This window comes from Xenia sp. Carnegie-2017, unplaced genomic scaffold, assembly GCF_021976095.1.
Source record: "Xenia sp. Carnegie-2017 unplaced genomic scaffold, XeniaSp_v1 HiC_scaffold_23, whole genome shotgun sequence".
NCBI lineage: Eukaryota > Metazoa > Cnidaria > Anthozoa > Malacalcyonacea > Xeniidae > Xenia > Xenia sp. Carnegie-2017.
This window is the reverse complement of record NW_025813486.1, coordinates 11724791-11744420: the sequence shown is the minus strand read 5'-3', so window position 1 is coordinate 11744420 and position 19630 is coordinate 11724791. Positions and strand designations below refer to the sequence as shown.

General features: G+C 35.3%; 2 protein-coding genes and 1 long non-coding RNA gene across 3 annotated transcripts; 1 reads left to right on the top strand and 2 right to left on the bottom strand.

Moving 5' to 3' along the window:
* Nucleotides 1-1832: 1832 nt before the first annotated feature.
* Nucleotides 1833-19442, bottom strand: LOC124449382. The gene is made up of 12 exons (XM_047000306.1): nt 19390-19442; nt 5347-5477; nt 4704-4852; nt 4387-4501; nt 4225-4308; nt 3623-3803; nt 3419-3508; nt 3215-3286; nt 3063-3132; nt 2873-2959; nt 2678-2798; nt 1833-2567 (listed from the first exon to the last, which is right to left on the bottom strand). Exons 1-12 carry the CDS (start codon nt 19403-19405, stop codon nt 2508-2510), a joined length of 1176 nt encoding a protein of 391 aa, XP_046856262.1. The 5' UTR covers nt 19406-19442; the 3' UTR covers nt 1833-2507.
* On the bottom strand, nt 6357-7425 carry LOC124449384. Its single transcript, XR_006949375.1, has 3 exons — nt 6997-7425; nt 6532-6643; nt 6357-6373 (listed from the first exon to the last, which is right to left on the bottom strand). It is a non-coding gene; the product is annotated as an uncharacterized LOC124449384 (long non-coding RNA).
* On the top strand, nt 12928-14101 carry LOC124449383. The gene is made up of 4 exons (XM_047000307.1): nt 12928-12988; nt 13067-13150; nt 13572-13752; nt 13867-14101. Exons 1-4 carry the CDS (start codon nt 12950-12952, stop codon nt 13962-13964), a joined length of 402 nt encoding a protein of 133 aa, XP_046856263.1. The 5' UTR covers nt 12928-12949; the 3' UTR covers nt 13965-14101.
* Nucleotides 19443-19630: the final 188 nt, after the last annotated feature.

Here is a 19630-nt window from a genome sequence, read left to right as displayed (position 1 = left end):
GATTAATGTCCATTGTCCATTTATAAAATAAAAACAATAGTACCCGCTCGGTGATTGGTCTATAGCCGTGTGTGCATTTGCCTGTGCAAACCGATTTCAACTCAACCAATCAAATCAATCTATTAATCAAAAAAAAATTTGCATATCGATGTAAATTTGTCTGTTTCGAATTATTGTTTCGTATCATTGTATACAAGAGGTAAAACTGTTTTTTGTGTTTGCACCATTGCACTGGCTTATGCAAACTTTGAAGCCGTTTGTGGGAACTCGAGCAGATGCAATCGTGCAACCCAAGACCTTCGGTCTCCTGCTTGCACTGATCTCCTATAAAAGTTTTCCTAAAGGTCTCATTGGTTTGCATAAGCCAAATTGTATTTCTCAGATGATATAAGGGCATATGTGACGTAAACGATCTAATAAATGCCTTATATTAAATTAACACCTTATACATATTAAACGCCCCACCCCTCTCCTTGCAACGCCACTTACTAATAAAGTCCCGTCCTCGATAGACACCCACCACCTTCATAACATTACCTTTATGATATATTAATTATAGTGGTACAATTTGGCTTATAAGAAGTTTAGTTTGTCTTAGTTTTGTCATATTTGTTCACACAAACAACTAATATACACGTCTCTCTTTTCATTTCGCTGCACCACAACATCTAGAATTGATTAAACGCCCTGGCCGTTAATAAGTTCATTTACGGTACCAACGAACACTCAAAGTAAAGCAACATATATATCATAAATGAATTCCACTTTTAACATTTCGAAATTCGAATTCCGCTGCGTCGACATTTTCACTTTACGGTGCTTTTTGTGAAATAAACAGCACCGCATGATCCAATATCATCGAGCATATGTGATTGTTACACAAAAGCATGCAGTAGCCAGTAGCAATGTTTTGTTACAGCAAATAGTTGACAGTTGTGGCTTTAAATTTTTTTAACAAATTATGTTTCAAATAAAATATTGATTTTTTTATTTAGTACAACGACCCTTATAGCATGGACCTTATAAGTAGCAGAGTATGTAGCATCTTATAATAAAAAAAAAACCCCAAAACCGATCATGCTCTTTTCTTAACATCAGAATGTTAGTTTAGATTGTGAGTGTAGGGAGGGTTGGTATTGCGTAGAGAATATTTGAAGCTCACAGCAAGAATGCGTGATACGTAATACGTGCAATGATTACGGTAGGCGTGCAACATGACAAGAGTGTTCGATCTGTAAAATGGCTTAAGTGTTCTGTGAAATGTGCAACAGTGCTCAGTAACGTAGATTAATAATTTTGAGTTTTATATTATTTCAATCCAAACACGTATTCGGTTTCATTTCTCATTTTCCTCTTACAGCGGCAGTGCCATCAAGGGTGCCGAACCAAATCGCACTCTCTCGTCAGCATCGTTTCGTTAGCTTGAACATCGGTAAAGTTAGTCATCTGTTTTGAGTTAATCTCGAGCAAAATATGAAACATGGGAAGGCTTATTACGTTAAAAAACAAATTGGATGATTTAGACGGACAAATCATGAAATTCGGTGTTTTCAAAAACTCGCCCCAGACCCCGTTGATCAACTGACCAAGCTTTGGATACGTCTCGGCTATTTTATATATGATATGAATGCTCACAATTTTAGATGAATTGGTTTGGGCAGACAGAGCTAATGGTTTGGGATATATGTCGCATATAAACTCTTACTTGTAAGACATTGATAAATAATAAAAAACATATTTCTCTTACAATTCAACGACGGGCCAAAACTTCCGGTGTTGTTCAGAAGAAGAGAAAATGACTGTGCACTAACATGACGTCAAAAAACCAAATGTTTGCGTGATATCAGTTATTATACTAGATGCGTGAACAACTAAATTACATAATAAGTACATAAAAAGTAGCTATTAGTTTACGAATAGTAGCTATGTCGTCTATTCAATATCACTGTCCACTTCTGAGAGCTCTTCGATGTTTTCATCTTCAGTATCGGATTCCTCATACGGTGAGCTTTCAAATTCATTGGGAATGTTGACATCATTGGTTAGGTTGACAATCTCAGCCTGGAGAAGAAAAGTTTCTCCAAGTGGAAGCTCAAAACTTTTCTTCAAGCTGAACAACTCATTCCGCAATTTGGTTTTAAATCTTATCAGTTCATGCTTTGAACCAAGCATGAATTCATCGCTCCTCAAATCACCATGATCAGCAAGTGCTTCCTCAATTTTTGAGCTAAGATTGGTGTAATACAAAAGAAGCCTTTATCTTTCCAAGTTTAAAAGTTTCTCTTCCTCGTCACATCGTTTTAGGATTAAGTACATTTCAATAGCCTTCCTCTTTGTGTATACTGGGATCGAGGCTTCCCCTAGAATGTCATCATCACCAGACTCAAATCCCTCATAAACGTCTGATGTAGGATCTTTCGCTTTGTCAAATGTCAGACGATCGGGTAAATGGTTTATAAAATCACTAAGAGAATCAATGGCAGCATTGTGTTTCTCAATTGTTAAATTCATCTTGTTCGTGATTTTGGTGATTTGCCTGGACAAGCGATTGGCAATTTTCTGACCATCTAAACAAGTAAAAGGAATACAAAATTAACATTTACAAGAACAACAGAAGACAGATATGGTAACATAGCTTAGGTTACAAGTATTCGAAATTTACAGTGTATTACAATACCTGCATACTTCTTTCTCTTTGTATGACTTGCAATGCAACGACGTTAAAATTAGGATGACCAGGTTTCCATCTTTCTTTTACAGAATGCTTTCGTTCAATATCTTTTAAAATCTTTCGAAACCTGTTTACATAAATTTTGCGCGTATGTAAAAAAAACTTTAAAGCAAAATATTGCTTTGACACATTTATAAATACTGGTATAGTTCTTTCGACATCTGATCAATTGAGTAATCTTCAGATGTTATCTGATGTTTTTCTTCAAAACATCCGAATGATGTAGCACTAAGAATTTAATAATTCACCAATTAGGCTCAAAAGAAATATTAAAACGTCAATAGGCATGTATTATAGAGAAACAGCCAGTTTAGTACATTAAAAAACCTACCTTAGTTGTTTAAAATGCAGTACCTTTTGAACGTACGTCACTTTCCAGTTCTCCGTGGTTTCTTTATGTTCTGTATTTAAAAAGTACGTCTTTAAATCCTACAGACTGAATTGTCAAGAATGAAACTATTTGCCATGAATGACATTATATACCTGGGTAGACTCTTGACATAATTTCCTTCTCTCTGGCCTTCCACTGACGAACAATTTCAGGATCGTACGTCACTAACAAACAAAATAAATTCGTATTTCCTTGGATGCAAATTGAATTGAGAGTTTGGTTAGGCAAAAAGAAATCTTAAATATTTTTCGGCCACAGAAAACATAAGAAATTTCTAACCCACAACAACTACTTACCAGGTAGTTCGCTAAATAAATTCTTCATTTCTTGTTGCGTTTTGATTTTATGTTGTAGACATTTTTTAAGCTTCGACGTTAATGATTTTCCTGAAACAAATCATATACAAAAAATTAAAACAATTAAGGCGCAACAAACAAATAAAAATATTTTCATTGTGTCAACATATAGTTACACATAAAGCAATGACAATATTCAAGCACCTGCATTGCTAAAATTTCTTCGAGATAAGTGAAGAAGCGCGTCTTTCAAAAGATCTACTCTTCTACTGGCAGACATCTCCTTAGTAATTGCTGAGAACCCACGAAGGTAAGCCCAGAGCCTTTCAATAGCCTCACAATCTGTAAGACCAAAACCATCGAGCCTTCTAGGACTGAACTTGACCTGTTTTTTTGAAGACATTAAAAAATAATATTTTACATACGGCGGCTTTTTATCAAGGAAGACGCCAGAGCAGGAAAGATTGTCTTTCTTCAATCGCTACAACATTACCCAGGGATGTACTTTTCTGGAGGGAGGGGGTGCTCTAGTTTGGATAAGATTCTAGTGGTTGCTTGTTGCCGTAACATGCAAGACATTTTTCGTTAAATTTTGTTACTTATATACAATGATTGGAAATTTTTGAAATTGTGCTCCATAAACCCCAATTACGATCGCTTGATGGTTTGATATACATAAATTTCTTAGGGAAACTGCCACTCGTCATCCATCTCTACTAATCAAGGTTGGAGGAGAGCACATTCCTCCGTTATCCCGCCTCTTAATCCATCCCTGTCATTACCAGGTACAAAGCTTTATTCATTACCTGGCATGAAGCCTTGTGTCCATAACAATAAAATATCGGCACCGAAAATGACACTTTTGACAAAATGTCATGCCTCTTGTTTGCCTAGAATGGTACCAATTTATTCAAAGTTTAGTTGGTGAATGAACTTGTCCCACATCATACATGCCAACATTAAGATACCTTTAAATGTGATGATAATACACATCCAATATCATACATTATTTTTAAATCAACACCAGGACTTTGGTCAGCATCTTTTAAAATGCTTTGGATTAGGAACAGCGAATACGAAATTCTGAATATTAATAATAAGACACTAAATATTATTAAAGAATAATAATAGATCTCGTTAGCACAGAATCGTTTTGTCCTTTGTCCCTTTATTTTAAAATTGACACAGGAAAAGAAATTATAACCCGACGATTTGTTGTCCATACCACCTCATCAAAGATCAACAATATTGATAATTACGTGCAAACAAAGGCTAAGACACTAACCTTTCCCCATATTTAGTGCTGAAAAATCGTCCAGCGTGTGAATGCCTAATGCAACAACTACCAAACACTCCTTTTTCATCAAACAGTTGACTTTTTCCTTTGGAGTGAAGTGCTTCTGTAACTTCTCCTGCCTTAAATATCTGACAACTCTAAAATAAGGTGGAGCACATTATACATTAGCGCATACATAACAATTGTTTTATTACTGTAAAAATAAATATGACAGTTTACACAATCGAGACATAGACCATGTATAAACATGATAAATTAAAGGAAAAGAAAAAAATTAGCTGTTTGTAATTTTGATTTTAAATCCACGTAGCTACTTACGTATGTATGAGGGCCCATGGACCTGCATGAAGCATAGACCCACTTTTCTCAGGGGCGAAGCCTGCCCAATCTTTTACTGTTACGATGCAAATTTGTCAGCAAAATTGTTAATAATTTCTTTACAAAATCAAATCCATTCATTGTTTTTCCAGTGATTGAATACAAAACTATTTGCAATGTAAAAGTAAAAAAGTGCTGGCTTTGTCATTTCTTTTCATTGGACTACATATAAAGTTTGTTTTCAAACTATTCACTCCCCCTTCACAGAATACTTTTGAATAGGCTTCAAAGTCCTTCATCATGCAATAATTACCTCTACTACTTTGTTATTAGATTTGCTATAATGATCAACAAAATCATCTACTTCATCCTGATCAGCAAATATAAGGCAGCCATGGTTTTGGACAGCAAAACTATTCCCTGCCAACTTTTTGCGAGTTAGACCAAAGCAAGCATCTATGGAATGAATGGCCACTTTAATGATCTGACTTGGTGTTTAAAAGATCTGACATAAAAATCAAATTTTTAAATGATATAATATATACAGTCAAACCTCTTGTATCAAATGACCCTGTACTAAGCAGATACTGTCTAAAATCCAAAACTTAATCTCATATAGCTAATAATGATGAAAGTATAATGATGAAACCTCAATCAAGCTGACACTTTCATTAAGCTGACACTAGTCTGTTGTCCAATGGTGTGTGCTTAAAACAGGTTAGACTGTACTAATCTACACATATAATCTAACTATTAGGTCTACAATAACTGTAAATAGAATTTTGTTTTATAACACATAACATTCCTGTATTCATCGAATGATCCATTGTTTAACACATACATGTTTTTGACCTTAACAAGAATAAAATGAACACCTAGTAAACTTGTGCATTTGTTTCAAAAATAAAATAAGGTTGAATACACAAAGTCATAACAGCAAAGGAAACTTCATGTACAATTTGAATGTGCTCTTACTTTATTTGAGGCAAATACGCATTATTTATGTTGTTTGTAAATAACAGTGATTCAATAAAATTTTTGCAAAGTACAACCCATCTATTTCCACTATTTGATGGGTAGACTATCATATGGGTGCACAATTCAGGTTTATGAGAAATACATACCAGTCAGGTAGCATTTCAGGATATTCAATTTCAACAGTGCTGCAAAATTTGTGCAAGGATACATGGCTCGAGCAAGAATTTTCAGCAAAATCCATGAAGTCAAAGTGAAATGCAATTTTGGGTTTAGAAGATGAGCCTGGAAACAGCTGGAGTTTAATTAGTTTTTCAGCATCCTTAATACACTGACAGAATTCAACAATTTTAAATGCTGCCAACCTAAATTTTGTATGAGATTAAAATTGGATTAATTGATATGCAAATAATTAAATAGAAATTATTGGCCTAAATGAAGCTAATACTTAACAGTATTACTAACATATACACATTTACATGTAGTCAAAGTCAAAATAACTGTCATTGTTGCCATACTGTACCTTTTCCATCCACACATATTATAGTACGTGATTGTGTTGAAGAGCAGTTAGCATGCTGACTCTCACGTAATATACCACCAAAAATTAATGGAACAAACATTTCACAATCAGTCTAAAGAGTAGTTATTTAAGCATCAGAACATGTATACATTACATAAGGCACCATGCACAGCATATAGCAGCATATCCTTCTTGAAAATGATTGATAGTTTTAACAAAATACTACAGATTAAGTTACTTTAGAGTTAAGACATGGTTGTAAAAAATTGCCAGCATTTGATGAATACTAGAGCTTAACAAGCTAAATTCCAAATGTAAAAAGCAAAAATATTTCATCTGAAGAATTGACTTTTGGAAATAATCACCTATAATTGCCTTCTAATAGACGACTTAACTTGTTTATGTTTTGCTGGCAGGAAAATTTTATAGGGATTCATCTGTGCCACCAGAAAGAATTAAACTTACCTTCCACTGGAAAACATTTCTTGTTCGATGAAGGGATTCCGCATACTCAAAACAGTGGAACTATCCGTGACCGCAATCACGACATCTAATTTCGGCTTTTTTTGCTGGTATCCCATCTTCTACACATTTTACGCAGAGTTGTCCTGGTAACATGGCACAATTTTCGATGTACGACTTTACTAAATTATTTTACAAACACTTCCAGGATTCGCTTTCATTCACTCTCCTCCTGTCATATCGAGATCCAATTCCACGTAAATTATTTGTACGTTCGTTAAGGTTTTCTTGAAAGCCTTCAAATGTATCGATCGTACGAACTGGAAGAACAACATTAGGAGAGAGAGAAATATTTTTCCTACTAAGTTTCCCAGCCGCAGAGTATGTCTTCATAGTCAAAGAGTATGGTTTTACCCTGCGATTGCCGCTCCTACTAAGGGCCATTTTCTGTCTGTCTTACACTAACAGTGTCCAGAGATATTGAGGTCAGGACAGACAAAAATAGCCTTTAGATAGCATAGAAAGCAATCTAAATTGGCTATCTTCCGCATTCTAAAATTTAGAACTCTGAGTAATACCCATTTAGAATGAGCGAAACGGGTGGTTGCAACAAATTTTTGGCCAACATTTCTATGACTGAAAATAACTAAAGATTTTGCCATGGAGTCAGTCTTTTAATCCTTTGTCTCTCAGCGTTGCCATAGAACAGCATCAATGAAACAATCCAAAACTCATAGGCCAAAAAAAATTGGGAAGAAAAAGGTTAGAAGTTAGGATAAGGTTAGGGCTAGTACATCAATATCGCACAACTAAAAACACCAAATCAATCGTATTTTTTTTAATAAAATGTTCACAATAGACGCAGAAAAATGGAATCTAAATTAGGTTCTGCTTCTTATCAAACTGTTAAATGGTCTCCCATATTTACATGTCCATACTTCCTAAATGTAAGGCATTTTTACCTTGATTTCTTCTACATCAAAATGGTTAATGTGATCGTAAGCGCTCTATAAAAGTATAGAAAAAATTGCTCGTTGTTACAAGAAAATTGTACATAGATCAAGTTAAAAGCACTTAATGCAGAAATCTGATGGCTAATTTTTTTAAGTGAAATGAAGATTCACCTGACAAAAATAGCAAATTTTTCAAGGCATATATCTTTCTTTAATTACTCTTCATTTGTTTTCTAAATTATTCTCTAAATTTCGCGAGAATCGTTTAAAGCTAAGTAGCCTTATAAGTTGCCTATTATAATTAAGAAATAGAAAACATCTCTCGAGTTTCTATAGAGTTATAGCTATTCTAGAAACGCGCAAGAAATTTTGTGAGAAATCAGAAACTACGGGGCAAGCACGAGCACAAAGTGCAAGTACTTCCAAGCAATTTTGAGTTTTCCAAAATCTTTTGTGATCTTTCTGTATTACTAAACAGAAAGATGTAATTATGTTTTCTGTTTTGTTTACCAAATAACCTTTTAAAACCAACATTAAAATGGTAAATTCGTCGTTTTTAATAGCATAATTTAGCCATTGGGATTTCCCGCGAAACAACGTAACCCGCGAGATTTTTGCGAGAGTGAAGTCTTGTGCATGAAAAAGTTGCATCTTGCGCATAAAGAAGATGATATTAAAACAAATAAATTCATCTTTTAAACATCGTGACAATTATGTACAAGTGTCTTTTGATGTGAAATCACTGTTCACAAGTGCATCAGTGAGAGATACATTCCCACAATGCATAGTTTAATAGTAATAAATGAAATATATTACATGCCATGTTTCGGCTTTCAACTGAAAGATTTATCATAGTATTACCCATTTTTGTTAATATACATATGTATATATAAGAAGTTTATATTTGATGATTTTCCGTATAAAACAGTGCTCGATGCTCGAGAGCAGAGCGTAAATATGTGTAGTGGTGTTGAGAAAAATCACAAAACTACAGATTCATCCTGACAAGCCTGTTTCGTGATTGCTCACTCTTCAGGGGATTTAATGAATAAAACACTTAAATGCAAGATGACGGAAGTTAGAGTATTAAATAAGGTGTATGGTTACAAATTACATAGGAGTGTTTTGCATCTATGGCGACAAGAGGAAACAAGTTCGTTGCGTTTATTAAGGAATGATTCGGATGGTTGGTAGAGGATGAAGAATTTTTCTTTAAGGCATAGGTTGCATCTTTTACTGGTGCTGTTGTATGGTTTGCTGTGTGCGATGATGTTCCATGAGATTTCGTGGTCAATATTGCTGTCTTTAAGGGTACAAGTGTGCTTACTGAGCTCGGTCGAGTTTCGTAGTTTTTTGTGGCGGAAAGAGGCAGTGTGATTTCCATGTCTAGTCTGAAATTCGTTTTCTGTAAGTCCAATGTACGTCTCAGTTGGGCTATTGTCTTTGCGTTTTACAGTAGCTTGGTAAACAACGGATGACTGTAAGCAGTTTCCGTTAAGTGGTAAGTTTTGTTTTTGTCGGCATTTGCATGTTTTTGTATGTGTCTTTTTGTTCGCGGTGTTGTCGTTAGCTTTGTCTGATGTTCTCAGTATATGTTTGTTATGGTTGTTGATTATTTGTTCGATATTGTTCATGCAGCTGTAGCTGAGTTTGATGGTGTTACGGTTGAATATTTTCCTGAGTTCATGGTCTATGGGGAAGTGTTTGTCGATTAAAGAAAGGAATTTGTGGCCAATGCTCGTGTAGACGTTTTTGCTAAATGGAGGGTTGTACCAAAATATATTTTGTCGAAGTCTGTTTTTCCGTTTGGTAGTAGCGTCTGAGTCGAATTTTAGTGTGTATCGGTATCCGTTTTCGTCGAGTGCTTTTTGGTATGGGGCAGTTATTTCGTCAAATGATGCTTTGCCGGATGATAGGGATGATAGACGTTTGTTGATGGCAGCGGGTATGCTCTTCGTTATGGTTGGTGGATGGTTGCTTTCGCTGTGGACGTATTGCAGAGAAGTGTTGGGTTTTGTGTGAGGTCAATATGAAAAATTGTTAAGATTGAAGGTAATGTCAAGGAAGTCGATGATTTTTTTGTTTCCTTCGATAGTTATGCGTAGTCCATTGTTGTTGAATATCCGGCATATTTCCTTTTTGATATTCTTTGTTTCTCGTAGTGTGGTGTTTGAAATGGCAAGTCCGTTGTCTCGATAAAGTCCTATGTCTGTTGTGATGTTTTGTAGTTGAGAAAGGAGGTAGCTTCCAACGAGTTCGCATGTCTCAGCTCCGTCGAAGCTACCCATTGTGACGTCGAATGTTGAGTTATATTTCTTTTGCCATGGTTGTTCGTTGTGTATAAGGAATGAATTCTTAGCGTGTATAATGATGTTTATTTCGGCGTTTGTGATGTTGTAGTAGGTTGAGGCAAAATCCAGTGCTTTGTTTAGTAGGTCTTGATTAATGGATGGATAAAAGTCTACGATGTCGAAGGATATGAAGGTGACGTTTTTTTTTGTGTTTGATAGATTTGAACTACTGGATCACAGATGATGACTTTTTCCATTGGTTGCATGAAGTTGTTTTTATGATGTTGCTGTTAATTCTGTCCAGTATTTTCTTGCTAATTTTACCAACTTCGGATTTGTTGGGTTGATAAGTCGGCAGGTTGGTTTATTCGTAAAGTTTGGTTTATGGTCTTTGAGTGTTCTGAATGCATTTTTATTGGCAGTGGCTTCTACTCTGTCAGATATACCCAGTCGTGATGTGATATTTTTGTCTTCGGTGTGGATAGCTTTTATTGTGTCGGCATTTAATTTCTTTTATGATCTTGTGATGTTTTGTTCAAGGAGGTCGTAGTATGCTGGCTGGTCTAGTTTGTAGAAATTTGTTGTTTTGTCGGCAGCGATTAGTAGCTTCGTTTCGTGTTTCATGGTAGTAGTGTTGTCTTTCATTTTATTAAGGAATGTGCTGTTCACGTCTTTAAACTTTATCGATTGTATCATTTTCGTCACCTACTAAACAAAGCACTGGATTTTGCCTCGAGAAACAAAGAACATCAAAAACGAAATATGCCGGATATTCAACAACAATGGAGAACGCATAACTATCGAAGCAAACAAAAAAATCATCGACTTCCTTGACAATACCTTCAATCTTAACAATTTTTTATATCGACCTTACACAAAACCCAACACTTCTCTGCCATACGTCCACAGCGAAAGCAACCATCCACCAACCATAACGAAGAACATACCCGCCGCCATCAACAAACGTCTATCATCCCTATCATCCAACAAAGCATCATTTGACCAAATAACTGCCCCATACCAAAAAGCACTCGTCGAAAACGGATACCGATACACACTAAAATTCGACTCGGACGCTACTACCAAACGGAAAAACAGACTTCGACAAAATATACTTTGGTACAACCCTCCATTTAGCAAAAACGTCTACATGAACATTGGCCACAAATTCCTTTCACTAATGGACAAACACTTCCCCATAGACCATAAACTCAGGAAAATATTCAACCGTAACACCATCAAACTCAGCTACAGCTGCATGAACAATATCGAACAAATAATCAACAACCATAACAAAAATATACTGAGAACGTCACACAAAACTAACGACAACACCGCGAACAAAAAGACACATACAAAAACATGCAACTGCCGATAAAAACAAAACTGCCCACTTTACGGAAACTGCCTACAGTAATCCGTTGTTTACCAAGCTATTGTAAAACGCAAAGACAATAACACAACTGAGACGTACATTGGACTTACAGAAAACGAATTTAAGGCTAGACATGGAAATCACACTGCCTCTTTCCGCCACAAAAATCTACGAAACTCTACCGAGCTCAGTAAGCACATTTGGACCCTTAAAGACAGCAATATTGACCACGAAATCTCATGGAACATCATCGCACACAGCAAACCATACAACAGCCCCAGTAAAAGATGCAACCTTTGCCTCAAAGAAAAATTCTTCATCCTCTACCAACCATCCGAATCATTCCTTAATAAACGCAACGAACTTGTTTCCTCTTGTCGCCATAGATGCAAAACACTCCTATGTAATTTGTAACCATACACCTTATTTAATACTCTAACTTCCGTCATCTTGCATTTAAGCTTTAAGCATTTAAGTATTTTATTCATTAAATCCCCTGAAGAGTGAGCAATCACGAAACAGGCTTGTCGGGATGAATCTGTAGTTTTGTGATTTTTCTCAACACCACTACACATATTTACGCTCTGCTCTCGAGCATCGAGCACTGTTTTATACGGAAAATCATCAAATATAAACTTCCTATATATATATATATTAACAAAAATGGGTAATACTATGATAAATCTTTCAGCTGAAAGCCGAAACATGGCATGTAATATATTTCCTTTATTACTATTAAACTATGCATTGTGAGAATGTATATCTCACTGATGCACTTACTACTAAATGCATAATATGAAGACTTGTCGTGAATACTTCCACACTTGGTATCTCTCGTCTGAGTCGAATTTTAGTGTGTATCGGTATCCGTTTTCGTCGAGTTCTTTTTGGTATGGGGCAGTTATTTGGTCAAATGATGCTTTGTCGGATGCTAGGGATGATAGACGTTTGTTGATGGCGGCGGGTATGTTCTTCGTTATGTTTATAACAAAAAGTTAAATTGCTGAAACATATGCCGTTGCATTAAAAAAGAGAGCCAACATACGTATGTATACTCAGTTGCGACAACGTTGAAATGCAAAAGAAAATTTACAGGAATTTCTAATTTTGTGGTTATTCTCAATGTAATGTTGTTAAGTGCACTTGTGTATCTTCTGATGACAAAAAAAGTTATGAATACGCTAAATTAATTTAAAACTGAATGAACGAAATGTAATTAAACAAGTCGAAATACTTAACAAAGTATATAGTCACAACAATGCAAATTTGTAAATGGCAAATTCGTGTAGCATGTACCTCCACATCCAAACCAAAGTCCTGGTGTTGATTTAAAAATAATGTATGATATTGGATGTGTATTATCATCACATTTAAAGGTATCTTAATGTTGGCATGTATGATGTGGGACAAGTTCATTCACCAACTAAACTTTGAATAAATTGGTACCGTTCTAGGCAAACAAGAGGCATGACATTTTGTCAAAAGTGTCATTTTCGGTGCCGATATTTCATTGTTATGGACACAAGGCTTCATGCCAGGTAATGAATAAAGCTTTGTACCTGGTAATGACAGGGATGGATTAAGAGGCGAGATAACGGAGGAATGTGCTCTCCTCCAACCTTGATTAGTAGAGATGGATGACGAGTGGCAGTTTCCCTAAGAAATTTATGTATATCAAACCATCAAGCGATCGTAATTGGGGTTTATGGAGCACAATTTCAAAAATTTCCAATCATTGTATATAAGTAACAAAATTTAACGAAAAATGTCTTGCATGTTACGGCAACAAGCAACCACTAGAATCTTATCCAAACTAGAGCACCCCCTCCCTCCAGAAAAGTACATCCCTGGGTAATGATGTAGCGATTGAAGAAAGACAATCTTTCCTGCTCTGGTTTCTTCCTTGATAAAAAGCCGCCGTATGTAAAATATTATTTTTTCATGTCTTCAAAAAAATAGGTCAAGTTCAGTCCTAGAAGGCTCGATGGTTTTGGTCTTACAGATTGTGAGGCTATTGAAAGGCTCTGGGCTTACCTTCGTGGGTTCTCAGCAATTACTAAGGAGATGTCTGCCAGTAGAAGAGTAGATCTTTTGACAGACGCGCTTCTTCACTTATCTCGAAGAAATTTTAGCAATGCAGGTGCTTGAATATTGTCATTGCTTTATGTGTAACTATGTGTTGACACAATAAAAATGTTTTTGTTTGTTTGTTGCGCCTTAATTGTTTTAATTTTCTGTATATGATTTGTTTCAGGAAAATCATTAACGTCGAAGCTTAAAAAATGTCTACAACATAAAATCAAAACGCAACAAGAAATGAAGAATTTATTTAGCGAAGTACCTGGTAAGTAGTTGTTGTAGGTTAGAAATTTCTTATGTTTTCTGTGGCCGAAAAATATTTAAGATTTCTTTTTGCCTAACCAAACTCTCAATTCAATTTGCATCCAAGGAAATACGAATTTATTTTGTTTGTTAGTGACGTACGATCCTGAAATTGTTCGTCAGTGGAAGGCCAGAGAGAAGGAAATTATGTCAAGAGTCTTCCCAGGTATATAATGTCATTCATGGCAAATAGTTTCATTCTTAACAATTCAGTCTGTAGGATTTAAAGACGTACTTTTTAAATACAGAACATAAAGAAACCACGGAGAACTGGAAAGTGACGTACATTCAAAAGGTACTGCATTTTAAACAACTAAGGTAGGTTTTTTAATGTACTAAACTGGCTGTTTCTCTATAATACATGCCTATTGACGTTTTAATATTTCTTTTGAGCCTAATTGGTGAATTATTAAATTCTTAGTGCTACATCATTCGGATGTTTTGAAGAAAAACATCAGATAACATCTGAAGATTACTCAATTGATCAGATGTCGAAAGAACTATACCAGTGTGTATAAATGTGTCAAAGCAATATTTTGCTTTAAAGTTTTTTTTACATACGCGCAAAATTTATGTAAACAGGTTTCGAAAGATTTTAAAAGATATTGAACGAAAGCATTCTGTAAAAGAAAGATGGAAACCTGGTCATCCTAATTATAACGTCGTTGCATTGCAAGTCAAACAAAGAGAAAGAAGTATGCAGGTACTGTAATACACTGTAAATTTCGAATACTTGTAACCTAAGCTATGTTACCATATCTGTCTTTTGTTGTTCTTGTAAATGTTAATTTTGTATTCCTTTTACTTGTTTAGATGGTCAGAAAATTGCCACTCGCTTGTCCAGGCAAATCACCAAGATCACGAACAAGATGAATTTAACAATTGAGAAACACAATGCTGCCATTGATTCTCTTAGTGATTTTATAAACCATTTACCCGATCGTCTGACATTTGACAAAGCGAAAGATCCTACATCAGACCTTTATGAGGGATTTGAGTCTGGTGAGGATGACATTTTAGGGGAAGCCTCGGTCCCAGTATACACAAAGAGGAAGGCTATTGAAATGTACTTAATCCTAAAACGATGTGACGAGGAAGAGAAACTTTTAAACTTGGAAAGATAAAGGCTTCTATTGTATTACACCAATCTTAGCTCAAAAATTGAGGAAGCACTTGCTGATCATGGTGATTTGAGGAGCGATGAATTCATGCTTCGTTCAAAGCATGAACTGATAAGATTTAAAACCAAATTGCGGAATGAGTTGTTCAGCTTGAAGAAAAGTTTTGAGCTTCCACTTGGAGAAACTTTTCTTTTCCAACTTAACCAATGATGTCAACATTCCCAATGAATCTGAAAGCTCACCCTATGAGGAATCCGATACTGAAGATGAAGACATCGAAGAGCTCTCAGAAGTGGACAGTGACATTGAAATACGACATAGCTACTATTCGTAAACTAATAGCTACTTTTTATGTACTTATTATGTAATTTAGTTGTTCACGTATCTAGTATAATAACTGATATCATGCAAACATTTGGTTTTGTGACGTCATGTTACTGCACAGTCATTTTCTCTTCTTCTGTACAACACCGGAAGTTTTGGCCCGTCGTTGAATTGTGAGAGAAATATGTTTTTTATTATTTATCAATGTCTTACAAGTAAGAGTTTATATGCGACATAAATCCCAACCCATTAGCTCTGTCTGCCCAAACCAATTCATCTAAAATTGTGAGCATTCATATCATATATAAAATAGCCGAGACGTATCCAAAGCTTGGTCAGTTGATCAATGGGGTCTGGGGCGAGTTTTTGAAAACACCAAATTTCATGATTTGTCCGTCTAAATCATCCAATTTGCTTTTTAACGTTATAAGCCTTCCCATGTTTCATATTTTGCTCGAGATTAACTCAAAACAGATGACTAACTTTACCGATGTTCGAGCTAACGAAACGATGCTGACGAGAGAGTGCGATTTGGTTCGGCACCCTTGATGGCACTGCCGCTGTAAGAGGAAAATGAGAAATGAAACCGAATACGTGTTTGGATTGAAATAATATAAAACTCAAAATTATTAATCTACGTTACTGAGCACTGTTGCACATTTCACAGAACACTTAAGCCATTTTACAGATCGAACACTCTTGTCATGTTGCACGCCTACCGTAATCATTGCACGTATTACGTATCACGCATTCTTGCTGTGAGCTTCAAATATTCTCTACGCAATACCAACCCTCCCTACACTCACAATCTAAACTAACATTCTGATGTTAAGAAAAGAACGTGATCGTTTTTGGGGTTTTTTTTTTGTTATAAGATGCTACATACTCTGCGACTTATAAGGTCCATGCTATAAGGGTCGTTGTACTAAATAAAAAAATCAATATTTTATTTGAAACATAATTTGTTAAAAAAATTTAAAGCCACAACTGTCAACTATTTGCTGTAACAAAACATTGCTACTGGCTGCTGCATGCTTTTGTGTAACAATCACATATGCTCGATGATATTGGATTATGCGGTGCTGTTTATTTCACAAAAAGCACCGTAAAGTGAAAATGTCGACGCAGCGGAATTCGAATTTCGAAATGTTAAAAGTGGAATTCATTTATGATATATATGTTGCTTTACTTTGAGTGTCCGTTGGTACCGTAAATGAACTTATTAACGGCCAGGGCGTTTAATCAATTCTAGATGTTGTGGTGCAGCGAAATGAAAAGAGAGACGTGTATATTAGTTGTTTGTGTGAACAAATAAAACAAAACTAAGACAAACTAAACTTCTTATAAGCCAAATTGTACCACTATAATTAATATATCATAAAGGTAATTTTGTGAAGGTGGTGGGTGTCTATCGAGGACGGGCCTTTATTAGTAAGTGGCGTTGCAAGGAGAGGGGTGGGGCGTTTAATATGTATAAGGTGTTAATTTAATATAGGGCATTTATTAGATCGGTTACGTCACATATACCCATATATCATCTGAGAAATACAATTTGGCTTATGCAAACCAATGAGACTTTTAGGAAAACTTTTATAGGAGATCAGTGCAAGCAGGAGACCGAAGGTCTTGGGTTGCACGATTGCATCTGCTCGAGTTCCCACAAACGGCTTCAAAGTTTGCATAAGCCAGTGCAATGGTGCAAACACAAAAAACAGTTTTACCTCTTGTATACAATGATACGAAACAATAATTGAAACAGACAAATTTACATCGATATGCAAATTTTTTTTTGATTAATAGATTGATTTGATTGGTTGAGTTGAAATCGGTTTGCACAGGCAAATGCACACACGGCTATAGACCAATCACCGAGCGGGTACTATTGTTTTTATTTTATAAATGGACAATGGACATTAATCACATATGTTGCATACTCTTATATACTGTACTGCCCGTCCATATTAAAGCCCATTTATGTCATTTGAGTTGAAGCAATGCCGAAAAAAGATGCATCAAGAAGAAAACGTAAACCGTCTCACTTTCGAGAAGCTCGTGCAAATTGGTGAGAATGTCTCCACTTGTGGTGTTTTTTGTCAACCGGAATCCGTGAACGCAGTCGCTTGTGTCCTTAATTGTTATATATGACTTTATTATAGGTTGTCAACTATGTTTCATCAAGATTGCTTATGTCGCGTAAAATGCTCAGATGTTCTAAAAGTGTTGAGAAATAAATATAAGAGTATATCTGTTCGAGAGTATGGGTTCATTGTACGAAAGTGTTTTCCTACGGTGAAGCGAATTCATAGCAATCATGTCTACTTTTATTCTGGCATTAGCCACATCGACGCCATTGAAAATGTTATCCAATGTCATACGGAAAATGGTATGGTTTAAAATAGCTAGCGCAGTCCCTAATTAACATTAATTTCAGAGGCACACGATAAGAATAATTTGAGGAAAGGCTTAATTTTTGGTGTTAATTGTGTAAAAAGCCATTCATTTTAATAGCAAAATTGTTTGGTCATGTAGGAACTGGAGTGTACATGTCCTTGGAAGGATTGTGCTATACTCATGGAATCGCTTTTGCCGAGTGGATATCTTTATTAATTAAGATATGGGAAGGCATAGAGTTGTTGCATTCTTGTGGATTTGCTCATGGAGTTCTTGCAGTTCAAAATATTATTATTGTTGTGAAATAAAAAGAAAAAAGTTTGGGTGCCAGTATTTCTGAATCTTAATGAAGTCAAAGCTTTATGTGGAAGTATTGACAACAACTTAAGTCAGCAAGACTGCTTAGACTTTGGCATCTTGCTACATAAAGTAACTACTCCCCTGCAATAAAAGAAACATGTGCGTTACGCCAGCAAGAGAAATTAACTCAATTGTCCAAAGCTATTTCTTCTGGTTGCAATGCATAGTCAATAGCAAGACGTTTAAAACATATTGCACAAACATAAATATTTTACTAATGCATAAGTATCTCAACTATTACAGTTATTTTTACAAATATGATATCTTATTTGCCCATCCAGTGAATAGTGCATGTCTTTGTGTAGGTGAAAGGTAGAACCCCCCCTCAAAAAAATTATTATTCTATATAATGTAGTTTTTACTTTTGGACTTTAATCTTCGAAATTTTAATTATAGAATTAGACATTCTGCATGGCTTATATGTGAATAAAAGAATATTACCTTTTAAAAAAACTTGTTCAATCCAACTAAAACTGACTTATTTACAATGTAACTAAAACCTCATCAAACAGTTGATTTTTTCCTTTGGAGTGAAGTGCTTCTGTAACTTCTCCTGCCTTAAATATCTGACAACTCTAAAATAAGGTGGAGCACATTATAGATTAGCGCATACATAACAATTGTTTTATTACTGTAAAAATAAACATGACAGTTTACACAATCGAGACATTGACCATGTATAAACATGATAAATTAAAGGAAAAGAAAAAAATTGGCTGTTTGTAATTTTGATTTTAAATCCACGTAGCTACTTACGTATGTATGAGGGCCCATGGACCTGCATGAAGCATAGACCCACTTTTGTCAGGGGCGAAGCCTGCCCAATCTTTTACTGTTACGATGCAAATTTGTCAGCAAAATTGTTAATAATTTCTTTAGAAAACAAATCCGTTCATTGTTTTTCCAGTGATTGAATACAAAAATATTTGCAATGTAAAAGTAAAAAAGTGCTGGCTTTGCCATTTCTTTTCATTGGACTACATATAAAGTTTGTTTTCAAACTATTCACTCCCCTCCTTCAGAATACTTTTGAATAGGCTTCAAAGTCCTTCATCATGCAATAATTACCTCTACTACTTTGTTATTAGACTTGCTATAATGATCAACAAAATCATCTACTTCATCCTGATCAGCAAATATAAGGCAGCCATGGTTTTGGACAGCAAAACTATTCCCTGCCAACTTTTTACGAGTTAGACCAAAGCAAGCATCCATGGAATGAATGGCCACACCTAACTCACCAGTCTAAAGCAAACAAAGTTCTTTAATAAAATGAAACGAATTTTATGGTAAACATTTAACACTTCATATTTCACAACAACTTTAAATGTTCTGATAATATATGTGACAAAAAAACATATAACATATATACTAGTGTCTTTTGATGTGAAATCACTGTTCACCAGTATTCCACTTAATCTGGCACTTACTTGTACAAAA